Source organism: Ixodes scapularis, unplaced genomic scaffold (genome assembly GCF_016920785.2).
Source record: "Ixodes scapularis isolate PalLabHiFi unplaced genomic scaffold, ASM1692078v2 PGA_scaffold10__122_contigs__length_95168666, whole genome shotgun sequence".
NCBI classification, from domain to species: Eukaryota; Metazoa; Arthropoda; class Arachnida; order Ixodida; family Ixodidae; genus Ixodes; species Ixodes scapularis.
Genome location: NW_024609836.1, coordinates 57932370 through 57948771, shown reverse-complemented (window position 1 = coordinate 57948771; position 16402 = coordinate 57932370). Strand labels below are relative to the sequence as shown.

Below are 16402 nucleotides of genomic sequence, written 5' to 3'. Positions count from 1 at the left end.
TGGCAGAAAATGAACTGGTTGCGTGTAAGGCCGTTGTTTAGAACGTTTCTTGCAGCGCTATAACAAATCACTGAGTGTTTCTCTCTTCGCCTGGCTGATGAGGATGAAAAAAAAAAGAATAGTTTGTCCTAGTGTGACCAGCCTGTTTACCTTCGGAATACTCTAAGTGTTTATGTTAGTCATTTTACAGGATCAAGTTGGAATTATCACCCGAGTCTGTCTGTTTCAAGATGTTTTGTTGAGAACAAAATCCCGGACCAACCGAACCATGGTACTCTTTAGCACTGGGATATTATCTTCCTGGTAGCACATAATTGAACGAAGGCAGACAGTATGTCATACCTGGTACCTACTGACACCTTCGGACACGATATATTTTGTCAATATTAATATTTATTGTTTTTAATAAGCTTTGGCATTATCAAAAATGTACATTGTGTCAATCAAGTTTGAGATTTTCTCTCTTCTTCGTACTTGATACCTTTTTTTTTTTGTTTCCTCATTTAAAGTTTTTTTTTAAAAGAAAAAAAAAAACGAAATATCTTTTTAATGAATGCAGGTTCGGGACTTCCCAGACATGCGCTATCGCTTGTACATGCCGAAGACGGGAAAACATGAAATGAATTATATAAATTTCCTTTTATTTGTCGTATGAACTGTATTAGATTTCAACGTAATTTGACCAACTGCGAAGCAGGATTATATTAGTATCTTGTTTTAATAATAATATTGGAGACGAGTGCAGTAAGATAAAAAAGGTACCAGTATTAGCTAACGTTTTGTTAGGACGATGCTTGTTGAATTTAGCTGGGACAATATTTAGAAAAAAAAAAAAAAGATTAATTCAGCACACAATAAATACGTGTATATAAATATGAATGGACATTAAACTATTAGTTTTAATCAGCTTTCTAAAAAACAGAAACGCATTTCTTTTTGTTTCCTTAAGAATATTATTGAGCCAGAGCATCTGCGATACGCCCTAGGAGTGTCAGAGATTCTTTTAAGACCGTGATATAGCGTTTACCTTGTTGAATGAAACAAACCAATAAAACATCAAACTACCCGTTCTTGTTAACTCAAAAGGAATGCAATGTTTTCTGGTGCAGCTCCGGGAACCCAAGCAAGAAAGCATCTTCAGCCAGGCGAAGCTACATTATAGGTTCTAATGTGAATACTATTTTAACATCCCCCAGTTTGTTTTTTCGCAACAAGAGTTATTTTTATTGGGACGTGTGAGGCCGAATAGAGATACCGTTGCCAATTTCCAACTTTCACCACTGTGGTGTGTACTGTCTGGACCTTGCTCATGACAAAATTTTCATCCTCATGAATGTAATACGAAGGCTTATTGATTACTAAGCAACAATGTTAGAGCCTAAAACGACATAATTATTAAACGTATTTGAGTCGCAAGTTTGTAGGATTCTTTTAAAAGAGCCAAGAAGCGATGTATGATTTGTCTACTATAACAATTCACCATGTTCGTACCGGAGCGGAAGTTTTCAGGTCACCTTTAGTTCATCGAAATCTGCGAGTAACGAAGATACCTGCTGATGAATGGCGGTGGTTCAGACGGCTCTAACTTTCCTACGGCACTCATATCTATCATGCATTATAAGAGATACCAATTTTCATATGGCAGCCATGATTTAGTGATATCTACACTTATTGCTGCTAATATCCTTATGGTATTTACGCTTTCGATGGTCTCTGGGGCTTTCATGGTTTTAATGACTTCAAGGGGCCTTGGTCCCCATAACAGTGACAACCTATAAGGAAGGTTAGGTAAAAAATGGCTTCAGTGCACTCGCACGTTCTTAAGCCATCGATTCTCCAAGGCAAGCTCCCCGTCGCTTTATTTCAGACGTTCACACACGTGATTGATGAAATTAGTCATACAGAAAACCTCGTTTTCTTTTAACTCAAAAGCTGGTTAAAAAATCATGCAATTACTTTATTCTTTTTTATATGTGACTCTCATTGGTACTTAGATACATTTTGTATAATGCTCATTAACAACGCGTGAGAGTTGGAGCAAACAATATTTTTGAGATTATGAGGAAGTGAAGTTTAAATTAATGGGTAATATGTCTGAGCAAAAAGGCCGCAGATTCTATAGACACGGGAGTGTTTCAATGCAGTACACTTTGATTTGTTTGCAGAACAGTTGTTACTGTACTTTCACAAACTGAAATCCGGGGCGATGTCAGGTTGCCGATTGTTTGGCCTTCGGAGAAACGAAAGCTGGCTCGAAATTCTATTTGCAAGACCTGAGGTTATTGAAAAAAAAAAGTTATCTGGAAAGTTTTCTAGTGAAAAGTACGTCTTAAGCAATGTCGGTTTCTTAAAAACAAAAAAAAAAAAAAACAAAAAAAAACACGGAAAAATAGCTGTTTTTAAGCTGATCAACAGCAACAAAAACAAAATCTCTAAGTGACCGATTTGAAACAGTGATTGAAATGGTACATTTATATTTTTAGTCGAACAGCACCACTTGTTTCGATGTTGTTCGTAATTTGGGTTGGATCGTTGATTGCATTCGTGGCTTCTTTTTGATTGATTTGACTCAGACGTGGTACGGAAAAAAAACACACACGCATTAATGTTGGACATTTTTTGAAGCAGCTACTGCAGCCAATCATATATCGATAAACCTGTTTCCTGAATTTCGGAGATTGTAGAGCTTTTTGAGCTTTGTTTTGCTATAACTGGCGCCCTTTAAGGATAGATCCGAACTCCGCTAGGCTTCGCCTCTGTTAGTTGCGACGTCTGCTACATCTGGAGGGGCTAGCGTGGTCAGATGGTAACTGAGTTGAGGGGCTGCGTTGAATAGACATCAACAAAACATATAATAAAGTAAAATGCTCAACTTAAATTTTATAAGTGTGACGTAAATCCGATCAATACTCATAATCTCGACCAAGCGAAGGATCTTTTTTACTTTACGGACCTACTGCAGTCACTGACAAAATAAGAACGGCAAAGAGTCTGTCAGTTGTCTCGCTTCCAGAGTGAGCTACCTATCTTTTGTAATATTGCTTCAGCGTTTCGCGTGCTTCACGCATGCATACGCAGCCAAAACACGGCGGGTAGCTACGAGCCCGTGCTTGAGGCTCGGTCCCTGCCGTTCTAATCTTGTCGCTGACCATAGAAGAATGAGCCAGCTGTTAAAAAAGGAAAAAAAAGTTGCAAAGAGTTTTTGTTTAGCTGGCCTTCAGATTGGGCCCGAGTCCTTCAAATCCGCTCCTTCAAATTAAAAAAAAAATGTGAGTTTCTTTTTTCGGCACAACCCAATCATGGCGAGCTATAAAAGGAGCCGAGCGAACGGCATAGCTGAGTACGCGATTTGATCTTTAAAAAAAGGCCAAACGTCATGCTCATTGACACTTCATACATTGCCTATATTGGTCCTATCACATTCTCAGTTTCGTCATTCGCTCAGATCTTCCTATTGTTCATTGTAATTCGCTGTTTCGTGTTCTGAAAAAAAAAAAAAAGCCTAAATTACTTTTTTTTTTTTAATACTGTTGCAGCTCTTTCTTAGAGGATATCATGGGTTCAGTGACAGTCAGAGCGTAACGTAAAGTTTATACCATATTAGAGAGTTTTAGGGAGCCGTGTTTGCGCATTCGATACGGTGCGATGGGCCCATCGGTACACACTGCACATATCCGAGTCTTCTGCGGTAGTAAATGTGCAATTCGTACTAGAGAGCCCACCGGATGTGCAAAAACGGTTCCCCAAAACTCCCGATTGAAAGTTATGCACACTGTATTGTGAGAGGCACATGTTGGTAGGCGTGTGCAATTTTAGACAACGGTTTAGGTAAACGATGGAGGAAAAACTATTGGGACGTAGTTTGACTTTAAGACCGCTGAAAGATCAACGACTCGGGCAGCCTCAATATGTTTAGAAAAAAATATATAAAGAGCAGAGCCGAAAAGTGAAAGAAGCGGTCCGCACGACCAAAAGCGTTCAAAACGACAAATAATAATAATAAAAAAAATCCGGCTTCGGCCTTTTGATCGTCACTATCCCCTGCCTTCTTGCTCATCAAAACGGATCAGTGTTCGCTCGATCAGTTTTCAATGAAGTCTTTAAATCGAGCCGGTGGGGATGGAAAAGAAATAAATAAAACGGGAGAGGGAAGGAAAGAGAGAAAGGGAGAGCGTACGGAGCGGACAGCGGAAAGCAACATGGTATAGAGACAACGATATTTTTAATAATTTTTTTTTAAGTCGTCTGGTGCGGTTTTGGTCGGTCGAAGTTACGTGGGATCAGTTCATTGTGCAACATGACATCCCCTGTTCTTTGTACACCGTGGACATGCAGCCTCTTTAGAAACACTCGCCCGCACTTTTTTAATGCTTGCCCATAGTATTCCGTACTTCAGAGATTAAAAATAAGACATAAAGAACCGCGATACAAACAGGGTATGCCAGATAGTGTACGCAAGCAAGTCAGTCAGTACCAACCAAAGCAATATGAATACGTTGCATCACGGGTCATATAATCCCACACAACTCGTGCTTAATAGGTGGTCACTAGCATATAAGCTTGTTCTATGAGACGCGCTGCATAGTGTGTACATTTTGCTTTAAAAAAAGAACTCCGTTTATGAATGAGGCTTCGCAATGGAACACAGGTAACGTTCGGCGTGCCTCGCAGTATTAACGGAAAATGCACAAATAAAAAAAAAAAGAAAACGTAAATGCAATACACTCTTATAGGAGGAGAGGCATCTTTGATGTGGAGAGGGTCACACGGAAGAAAGAAGGAAGCAGCGATGGGGCCTGTCCACAGACCGAGCGGATTATTGCAGTGGATAACGCGATCGTCGAGCGCTGAAAACGCAATTTAATCCTCGACGAGATTAGTCACGGGGCATTGATCGGCCGTAATCCTGCGCCCGAACCCTGCGAGGAGAGACAGGTAAGTGACCTCTCTTATCGACGTATATTTTTTTATTAATACATCAAATACTTTTGGGAGAGTCTGCAGTGATTGTGTAGGGTATTGTTGTGAGTCCACATGGCTTGCCGCGGTTTTGGAAGGTTAGACATTTTTTTTTAAGTGCTTGACAGGGAAACCTTAGATGTCAAGCTACACATTCTAATGAATTCTGAACAAAAGACTTTTGCTACTTCCAGGTGTTTTATTGCTCCATGGTGCAAGTTCACCACTGCAGCTGCAGCGTTCTCGCTGTCTGCATTCGAAACTGTGACGAGCTATAGGAGGTGCACTGGTGCCTATCAAAATGGCCGCCATCTAAATGACTTACGTAGAACAAGAGTACAGGGTTATGTTTGGCGCAGAACTGTTTTGTTGTACAAAAGGAATATTAGAGTCTCACATCAATATTTCGTGTCAGCAATCTGTAAGCAAGCATCCTTATTGCGAAACCGATCATTTACTAACTACTACACGCGGTCTTCACACCGCGTTACCACCATGCCTGAAAGTTGCTAGTATGTCCAAAGCCACATCACATATGCGGACTGTTCTGCTGACGACATGTTTGAGCAACTTTAACCGCAGGCTCAATTAAAACCTGCTTAGACACGTTTAAGTAGAGGCCCGTTCACACACTTGCGTTCGACTACGACCGACTGAGGTAAGACCGGTTTTTAAGCCTTTTGTGACAGCTTATGACTGGCTGCGTAGCCATGCAGCCAGTCTTAAGTCATTAGAAGGGGCTTAAACACCGCTCTAATTTCAGTCGGTGGTACTCAAACGAAAGTGAGCAAACGGGTCTTAAGTTTAAACCATCTAAAGTATCAGTCCCAATTTTCTAAAAGACTAATTTTTGTAATATTTATTGTCTAGCCGAAGATCAAGGAACCAGCCATTATTAGGAAGGAGGGAACAGCCCAGACAGACACGTTAAAACAAACTGCCACAAGAAACCAAAGAGCGAGCCACCCTACCAGAGGAGTTGCTAGTACCGGAGTTCCAGGGTGACTGACGACGCCTGGCATAAAGATGACTTCTTCTAGTAGACCCGTTCAATGACTCATGATCAGCTCGAAGCGGGCCTTCAATGGCCAGCCATGACGCCCAGCCTGAAACAGCGCCGTCATCAGAGTCTCTTTCGGGGCCGGAAACGTCCACAGCCCGGCAGAACACCAGAAATGAAGCGACCCGGGCGCCCAATCAGGCAGCGAAGCAGAAAGTCGATTTCTCCATCGATGGTCTTCTGTCCGATCGCACTTCCACGACTCAGTCGTCCTTCAAGGTCGACTTGGAGTTCTTGCCGGGAGCTGAGGAGTGTTCAGAAAAGGCGAGCACCGACGACCGCAGCTCCCGGTTTGACTGGCTCCAGTGCAGCCGCTACAAGCCACCTAAGCTACCACGTAAGCTGCCTGGAGAAATTCTGCTCTTTGTCGCTATACTCTTAGATAAGGTCACTATAACTACGATCAGCTTTATTAATATCAAATAATGTCTGAGGGTCATATTGACGTATCCCACAAGGGCCATTGGTATAAGAATGCGAATATGTCACGTAATCCTGTTGATCTGAACGTGTGCTGTGGAAACGTTAGGTCTGCCAAACCAATCTTCAACCTATTGTGATTGGAAATGATCCAAACTATAGTATGGTCTTGCATACTTTTTATTAGTTGTAAGGCGAAACACAGTACAGGCTTTGTCGCAGTTTATGGCTTTTTTGACTTCGAGAGCTACTGACTACATGTTCAAGACAATGGAAATCCAATTTTATAATCATTGTCGAGCGTCGCTTAAAAAAAAAGAAAAGAATAACGTGTGTACGCTTCTTAGCAAAGCGGAAGTATAGGAAATCATTGTGGAGCTACGGAGGAGGTTCGACAAACGACATTTCCAAAAGTAACGGCTGTCACTCTAAAGTTTATACGAGTACTATTCTCGCTGTCTATACATCTGTGAGGTGCATATTGCCCAGGCCACCAATGCCGAGAAGGCGGACCGTGGATGCATGCGCGGTGCCTCTGATATTTCGCAAAAAAGTACTACTGTTTCTTTCTCGTTGACGAGGGTTCAGATAGATAAAAGAAACAGAAATGTCGAATCGTAAGCAGTGAGGGAGTGCAGGCGAGCTGGTAATCAATCCAAATCTTGTAAACCCTGAGATGGGGAACGATAAAAAAACGGACGAACACAACAAAATCTCAAAAGCAGATTTTGTTGTGTTGGTCCGTTTTTTTTATCGTTCCCCATCTCAGGGTTTACAAGATGCAGAAATGCCGTAGTCGCGGACAGTTTACGAAACGCGGGGCTTTGGTGAGTTCCGAGCACCTTATCATCGCTACGCAGCCAATCAGATTGCGGCATCAACCGATAAGAACGACAAGGAACCAATCAGAAAGCAAAAAGAGAAAACATATAAGACAGCAACCTGCGTTTTTTAGGTTGTTAGTAATTCTTCAATCCAATTGGCGCGAGAAAATAATTAATGCGAGAGACGGTCCACGTACGACCGGGCAGTCACGTCTCGTTTTCTCCCAAGCAAAACCTGGGTAATACGGCCCTACTCTGAGGATACTTGGTGGTTTCCGTGCTTGGCATTACGACCGGCGAGCTCCTCATCGGTGCTCCCTCGCAGGCCGACGCGAGTTCCCGCGGAGGCGCTACCTGGGCAGGAATCCTCGGATCCCTTTCACGGGGGCTCAAGTGTCGGCACTGGAGGCGCAGTTTCTGGCGAACCGCTACCTGAGCGGGGCTCAGGTGCACCGCATCGCCGACAACCTCGGACTCACCGAGACGAGGGTGAGTTCTTGATGGTGATGAATCTTCAAGTGTCTAACCGAGGGGGATCGGAGGCCGCCAGTGTTAGCGCATCGCTGCTCGGAGCCCGTGGAGGGAAAGCTAGCGCCACAGAGACCGGGCATCCTGGGCTCCCAATGCTCAGCCTTTCCCTCTTTGATCCGGATTAGCATTGTACCGGCGTGCGGCCGTTTATGAATACTGAATGATGCACGTTAAGTACCGACGGTCAGCAGTGGCTCTGCACTGGCTAAATTCCTCATTCCCGCTGTCTAAAAACACATACAACACAATTACTTTCTCTTTCGCAAAAGCGTTCGAACTAAATCAGCACCCACCAAAAGAACGTACAACGCGCGCGCGCGAGAGAGAGAGAGTGTGGTATAAAGTAAAATAATGATTGTTTTCGAAGGTGTCGAAGTAAACGGAATCAAAATTAATGGGGATTATTTTTATCTTTACTCCGATGCCAGAACATCTTTCCATAGTTTACATCGTTTATAACGTAAAAGCGAAGCCTGCCTCACGATATTTACTGCTTCGCGAAGTTTTTGTCTGATAGGCATTTGGAAGTACCCGATGTCTGATAGGCATTGTGGAATGTCTGATAGGCATTGCCAATGTCAATGCCGGATTTCTGTCAGTGTCTGATCTCAATGTCAATGTTTGATAGGATTTGGACGTGAAAAACAACAACATTGTGGAGTGGCTGGGGAACTTTGGACTGACTTAAAACGACGTCTGATGTCTTCAATATACAGTCAAGTTGGCCAATGAATAGTGTAGCCAGGATCCTCAAAGTAGAAAACGGAACATGGGAGGAAAGGGGGGGGGGGGGGTGTATTGGAGGTGAGGCAGAAAGAAAAGGGGCTCTGGTAAATACTGTTGATTTTAATGTTAAAGCTCACATTTTTGGGGGCGTTCTGCGTTAAGAACGTGCCTCTTTCAAATTTGTAACCCTTTGAGGGTCGTCGCCGTACATGAACGTCGGCGACTACTCATTTCAAAGTGTCCGGCAAACCGTGAAACCATGCGCATTATGGGAGATGTTGCTAATAGTTCTGTCTTTGGCAAGCTTTAAACGTGATATATTGTTTCACTTACGTGGGCTTATTTATAGTTTTGACATTCAGTGCTTCGTGCGAGATGGTCGCTTCGCATATCGGCTGCTCCGGGGTTTTAACACTCCTCAGAATTGAATTCGGAAGATGAGACCTTACCCATGGAAATGCTCTGTTAAGTACCGTCGGAATCTCGGGGAAGCGGACGCGCCAAAATGAAACCGAATGGAAGTAAGGTGACAACTTTTTCCTTTTCAAATACACTTATTCTGAAACTCGGAGCACCTTATCGCGGCACAATGCCACCTTATCGCGGCATAATGCCATGTTATGCATTGTTGAAATCAGTGGGAAGCAAAATTCATACGTGCTCCGCTCTTGGTCCATAGTTTCCCAGAACGCAACGAGCGCGGGGACGGATCTATGAAGTAGTCTATTGATGCTTCAAAACCTGACAGGCTCGCAAACACTAACATGTTTTGCTAGATAGTCACGAAAAACCTGTGCATCGACTCTTTCTTTACACTATTCCTTTGAAAACAAATTTCGAAAACTAAACAAACGTCGTGTGTGAAGAAAAAAACAAAAAACATCGAGCGTGAGAGTTTTTGAATAAGAAAATATTGTGAAACAAAGCATAACAATGTCAGTCATTTAGAAAACGTCTCCCCCACACGTTTATGCAAACAGAATATATTATGACATATAACCAGATAAACCTCAAAATCACACTCTATTAGAGGTAGGTATTCATGGTATTTGTTTAAAATAAAATCGCGTCTGTAAGAAGTAAACATTCTCTTCCGGTTTTCTTTTGTCGAACTGTGCAAGTTTTCACAAAAAACGATACACGAGGCTTCACTGAGACAAAATGACGGGACGACCGAAATGGACCTCAAAAACGAGACCGCCCCGGCCAAAACGGGACGTTTGGTCACTCTATCAATGAAGCATAATGGCTAACCATTAGGACTTTAGCGTGCATCTGGCCGAAGTCATTACGGAAATTGGCGCCGGTACAAATCCAGTCCAAATTTAAACCTACAGGACTGGGATATTAAATCCTTCATTCATACGTAAAACGCGGCGGAAAAAGAAAAAAAAAAAAAAACACACTAGCGTATACGCGCTTTCAACTCAATGCTTGAAACACAAGTAATTAGAGGTACTTCGACCTGTTTTCAGATTATTCTTTCACTCTTTATCAGACCCTGCTCGAACTTTAGGTTGGTTATTTACACTGCGTTTTAATTAAACCTCCACACGCTGCCTCCCCTTCGCCTCCTTTCATTTTCTTCCTTTCCCATCAAACCCCATTCCGCTCAGAGGGCGGAGCACAGCACACACGACGGCCCATAAATTCACTAAACCAACCCCGTGCTTCGCTTCCATCAAACAGATGACGCAACTCTGGGCCTTACGCAAACCACAAAGCCACGCGTGTCCCTTTTCATTTGCTTCGCGGTTCCTTAACCACACAAGCAACCAACCGGTGTTTCACATCGTTGCCGACAGCAGACCGCCCCGGACCACGGTGAACAGCACCCTCTTCGGCAAAGGAGTCCATCCAAGCAGACCCAATCGGACACGACAGGGGGAGAGAGGGAGCGAAGGGAAGGGGGGGGGGGTGGAGATGGCAACCATTCATAAATTTTTGAGGCGGCAGATGCTCTGTCCTCCTGTAGGTCACGTGGACAATGGCGGAGACATGTGCGCGTTGTGTCCGTATACCTCGATTCGGCCATTATCTCCGTAACCGCCTCTTTGGCCCCACTCCGACCGCGAGGCAGGTTAAGACTCCTGCGGTCAGTAGACCTGTGGTGAGACTCTTGTGGGAACAAGAGGAGACTATGCAATAAAGGCCTGGGAAGCCAAAGTTAGTTATGTTTTTTTTTTAAAGGTTTCTTCCCGTGTATTCAGGGCTTGTAGATAAAAATTTCGTTCTTGTCTTGGTCCCGGCTATGGCTTTGGTATGTTTTTGACGTGTGAACACAAGCCGAGCGAGGGGGGGAAGGGGGGGGGGGTGTCCTTATCTAGGGTGTATTGACGGTTCTCTGACGGATCAGTGGACAGGAAATATTTGTTGTCGCGTGGATTTGAATTTGGATGCGGTCGTGACGATCTGTTTATGGACATGTCTGCAGTGACCATGACGAATTAGGACATAAACAGGTCGTTTCCGCTATGAGACCCCGTCTAAATTACACTTTTTTGCTTTGTATTGTTTGTTGGGTTTTCTGGTTTTCAAGCGCGGCTATCAAAGAAAAAAGGAAGCGTTGTGTCATTTTTTGGGGGTATAGTAACATTAGTTTTCATGGCCCGGATGGAAACACCAAGATGAAGTCCTTGCATTGCTCCTTCTTAACAAAAAAATTCAAAACTAGAGACACAGAGGACACTACGACGGAGTGTCTGGAATTACGTTTTTGCAGCCATTGATTGCATACATTTACAGACTTTGCGTGTGAAAACTTTTAAATTTGTTAGTTTTTAGGTTTTCAAGTAACGTGAAGTTTGAATCGAAATAAGACTCTTGGTGGAGTGAATGTTAAATCTTACTAGAGGAGTTACACTGTAATATTTCTTGATTTCCCTAATTGAATTGAACCGGTTCGCAAAATTTCGTGAAGGTTCGCCGAAAATGGCTCGGTGTTAATAGACAAAATTTTCAGAAACCTTAAAAACGTATAGCTACAAGATACAATTGCTCGGCGTTGTTACTGTAAAATCAAAACATACCGATGAACGCATATTGTGGCGAGCCTCGCGTACCGATATTTTGAGTACCTCAAATGTTTCGTGGTGAAATTGAAAACGCAATTTGGGATATTTTTTATGGAACGAGGTTGCTACATTATAAAACCAAATGTAGAAAACAATGCTTAGTCAAATACCTAGAAAATTATATAGGAAACTGCACACTGTTTGGGCAGCGAGACAGCTACTATGACGTCATTTAAAAATGTTAATATTTTTCGGCATGCATTGCAAGTACTATATATCACTTTATCCTAAGACAGAATCTTCAGCGAAAACAAGCATGGACACGAAAATTCGAAAAGCAGATTGCTCAAGCTTGTTAGGCTCATATGGCTTAAAAATAGCGGCGACACGGCACGTTCTCGGGAGCTGATCAGCTCCCGTAACCGGCGAATACGTTGACGTCGCACATTCACGCCTCGTGATTGGCCCAACTTGGCCTGCACCTCATCAGCTCCGGTTCATCCCAAGGCGTAGAGTCCGGCCACGCATTCAACGTCAGTGGACGATGCCTATTGGCTAACACGAAGCGATCGCAGCTCCGTCTCGTGACGTACGCCATCTTCTTTTACCGTGCATCGCTTCTCCCGATTCAAGCGAAGATCGAAAGCGTTCGTTATCGGCAAAGCCTCGCCGAAACTTTGCTCGTTTTTATTTTAAATGTTTTAAGCTTTACGATTATTGAATTGGTAACGAAAGAGATTGTCCGGATATAAGTGGATGTCAGAGTAACTCGGTTACGCTCCGATGAAGTTCAGGCCACGATTGGATTATACGAACGTGCGATGGGGGGAAAGATATATGGCAACGAGACGGGGGAAACTTTCTCCTCGTTAGCTATCGGCGTGTCAATCTCACTTTGCCGGTCGACCGTACTACGACGAGCAGACTTCTGGAATTTATATATTATTGGCCGTTGAGGGTCACAACCGGATTCTTCAAGATGTCATCGATTCGATTAATGCGCTACGCAGCTCGGCCAAGTAGAAATGGAAGTCGATTCGGTGAACGGGATGGGTAGGGTGGGCGACACTGTCGACGCGAATCCGAGGTTCACGCTCGCTTAACCTTTCAGTACTCTTTTTCGTCTGTGTTGTGATGCATCGCCGGAAAGGGCTCGTTGCAGTTAGTGGGCATCGTCTACAAGCCAACCAACCGGACGCGCAAGAAATAAACAAACAGACAAATATGGGACGTCGTCAAGTTAACATTTTCCGTGCGGAGTTCAACGTACTTGTGCCGTTGATTGTGCGGAGCAACAGTGAGTAGGCAGTTTTAGCATAGCGCTTGTGTAGCTCTCACTGTTGGTAGCTCTCACTGTGACACGAAGCATGACGTAAGCACGCGAAACATCATGCTCAGTGCCACAACGCAGACGGTTTTTTGTGCCTAAACATGGTTTTCGCCTTGCCATTCGCCATGCTCCCTCCGTAGATTGTAAAGACCAACTCATATCTTTGACGCATAGACCAACTCAAATCAAAGTATAGACCAAGTCAGCGGCGTAGACTTTACATTTTCCCGGGGGGGGGGGGGGGGGGGGGGGCAGGCCGAGTTCTCCCGGGGGGTGGAGGGGGGGGGGGGGTACTGCGCATTATTTTTTCGCCAGAACTGGAGATTGAAGCTAACGAAAACGCGCTGGAATTCCATTTCCCATGTATTTTGTCAATGAAGGCAACGTGCGCGTTATTTTGTTTACATGCCGCTACTAAAAGCTCGTTACATGGCACGCAAACAGCGTCTCAGTAAGGATCATGGCCCGGGCCCGGGGGGGCTCTGCCCCCCCCCCCCCCCCCCCCCCCCCCGGATTTCACCAGGGGAGGCACGAGCCCCGTTGCGCCCCCCCCCCCCCCCAAGTCTACGCCTATGGACCAAGTCAAATCTTCGACGTCACGCCATTGCGGTGGCACTGCTGTCGGAACTGCGCATGCGCAGATGCTTCGCCTCACGAGAATCTGTTTTTTGCGGGCGCGCACTGCCCACACTAGGTGTTCTAACGTCATCCTAACCCCGGCAAAAGAAGCAGACGAACTTTCGCTCCGCATTAGTCTGATTTACCATTCCCGAATAATGTTTTGGATGAGCCATGTCCATATCTCTCTCTCTTCTTTATTTCTTTTTCACGTTCTCGCGCAGGTGAAGATATGGTTCCAAAACAGAAGGGCCCGAGAGAAGCGAGAGCGGCCGCCAGCTACCCTGTCCAACGCCCGCGTCGACGAGACATCGGTTCCAAGGACCTCGGAAGCCGTCCCAGGACTCTCAGGCGGCGTTCAGCAACAGCTTCGTCCTTTTCATCCTTTCTCAGCCGGTGTTCAGAGTCCAGAAAACGCGGTGCTGAGTAGGGTAGGAGCCAGCTTTCTACCATTTGCTTACTGGCCACCGCCACCTCCACTGCCTCCGCCGACATCTTGGTTTCAGAAGACAGAACAGTATCCGTGAACACGAGGAGAGTATAAAATAAAGCGAATGCATGCTTACAACTGGTTTCAATGTAACCAATTATACTGAGTCGCAGTTAAAATATATATTTTTAATGGTTCATTCTCTCGGAGATTAGACATTTAGGTTCACGAAAAGTTAATTTGGCGACATTGACTTTAGTTCACTATCGTATGTTGCTCAATAAATAATCAATTTGTTATTTTCATAGGGAACACTGCCGAGCTCCCAGATGGTTATTTATGTCGTAAACAACAGATATTGTAGAAAGCGCTCAAGAAGATGGACCGAGCAGGCAGGCGAGTTGGTTGATGTTAGTCATTTCTTGGAAAACCGGAGACGACGGGCGAAAAAAGGGGACAACACACAAGACGTCTCAAACGCAGCTACTAAACTTTATTGGCCTAGTCGTTTGTATACCATCTCTCCCGCACGTCTCCCGGACACTGCCCACGCCCCTAGGGCTTTCAGCCAGGGTACATCTCGTCTTGACCTCATTTTAAACTACAGAGTTACATTGCAAACGAAGCCCCTTGTCACAAAACCCCGAGATCGGACTTAACGCACAACACCTTCACACAACCTCCACGGCTTAACCCTCATCTCGTACAAAGGCTGCACACTAAAACTAAAAAAAAATTGACACCGGAAAAAAATATTACAGCAGCAAAAACTTTCGGGTCGTTTCGTATTAATGATCGCCTGCCTAATTGGAGATCTACTGTTGTTTTGACCAAAGAAACATATTGTGCAAAAAGAGTCTTGAAAGAGACAATCAAAACTACGACTGTAGGCAATTTGATCAGTGAATCGTCGATCACACCAGACGAAGTGACCCGGAAGTTTTTGCTACTGTAATTTTTTTTCGGTGTTGGTTTATCAGTTTCAGGCGATTGACAATTCAAGCAAATTTGTTTTTCATAAAAAAAAAAAAAAAAAAAACTCGCCAGTTTGAATTTTATATTTCCAACACCACAGAAAGGTCTCTGTTTTGTCACTGCAAGTTATTTGTCATCGAGATATAATAAAAAAATGAATAAATGAAAATAAAATATCCGTTACACCACTGACACATAAAAATGTACGTATTTATTTATATTTTATTGATAAGCTAATAACAATTTAGATTTTGACCAAAGGTGAATCGTTCTGGTTGAAAATTTTTCGTTAAAACGTGCTAAACAGTCTGCGTACTTAAAAATTGAGTATGGTTGGCAGATGTTCTTAAATATATTTGTATACATTTCATGACCACTGACATTCAAGTCGGTCACACTTGTTCCTTTTTAAAATTCTTAAAGATATAAATACTTTAGCAAAGATGGACGCTGAGATCATATAGTAAATTGGAGCTGACGTAGGTGTACGATTTTTTAAATCAGACTTTTAAAAGTTTGCTTTGCTAAAACAAAGGTCACGCCTTTGAAACTTCTGTGGTGGTTAGCAGATGCAAAACAAATTCTGAAATACTCATAGGACGCAATCTAAAGTGAATTTTTTCTAAAATAGTCTTAATTATGAGTACTTCCGAATATTTAATTGTTTTTAGGGCACCCTGATGCTATGCTATACAAACTATATTTTAGGAATGATGGAGGAAGGCGTTTGAAAGTTACCTGAGAGTCACATTAATGTTTAATTTTCGCGAGAGTGACCCTAATATCAAAACTCACGAAGTGCTGAATTGATAGCCTGTGTAGGTGGCGTCTGGCCCAACCGGTCTGGACACAGTTGCGGCTAACGATCGATCTGCAATTTCCCTTTTTTTTCTCCCGTAAAATGAAAGGGTGCTAATGCAAGCAGTGTGCTCAGCGCTTTGGTCAAAATTTAGAAAATTCTCGTACGCACTCGTATGTGACATGACGTCATGGAACGTGGTCACGTGACGTGACGTCACGGTGATCACTGAACGTCAATTTTATCGCTAAATGTAGCGGGGAAGCACTAAGACAGGCGGAGAAACAAGGTTTTGGAATTGTGGGTATTGTGAAAAAAAAAAAAAAGCGAAAGCCATGCAGTTTCTCGGAAACACCTGCGTGCGTAATGCCCACTGTGTGCATGGTGCTCGAATAATAGACTGGATTTTAATGAGCTTGACCAGCGACAAGGGCGATGAACATCGTGCTTGACGGTAATATTGTCTTGTGTTAACATTCGAGCAAGTTTTCTGGATTCAAAGGAGCCGCTTCCTTGAAATACTGATAACAAACCAAGTATGCAATGACACGATTCTTGCAAATGCTTCTCGCCAAACACGGCACACGAGTGCTGGTGTATCGTGTTTGCTCCTCTGCGGCGCCCCTGTGTGTGCTCGTTGGCTTATAGCATAATCAGCGTGCACAATCTTCACCGACATTTTCAATATGTTACAGTTTATTTCTGTGCATCCCTCT

The 16402-nt window shown here is 43.7% G+C and overlaps 1 protein-coding gene across 1 annotated transcript; it reads left to right on the top strand.

The window, feature by feature from the left end:
• The first annotated feature begins 6043 nt into the window (after nt 1–6043).
• Nucleotides 6044–14009, top strand: LOC115331660 (homeobox protein GHOX-7). Its single transcript, XM_029993822.3, has 3 exons — nt 6044–6356; nt 7589–7752; nt 13707–14009. Exons 1-3 carry the CDS (start codon nt 6044–6046, stop codon nt 14007–14009), a joined length of 780 nt encoding a protein of 259 aa, XP_029849682.3.
• The last annotated feature ends 2393 nt before the right edge of the window (nt 14010–16402 follow it).

Bases quoted from the DNA above. Each gene is read 5' to 3' on its own strand.
- LOC115331660 (XM_029993822.3), top strand. From the start codon at position 6,044: ATGGCCAGCCATGACGCCCAGCCTGAAACAGCGCCGTCATCAGAGTCT. The intron at 6,357-7,588 runs GTAAGCTGCCTG...GCTCCCTCGCAG, and splicing joins CAAGCCACCTAAGCTACCAC to GCCGACGCGAGTTCCCGCGG. The intron at 7,753-13,706 runs GTGAGTTCTTGA...GTTCTCGCGCAG, and splicing joins TCGGACTCACCGAGACGAGG to GTGAAGATATGGTTCCAAAA.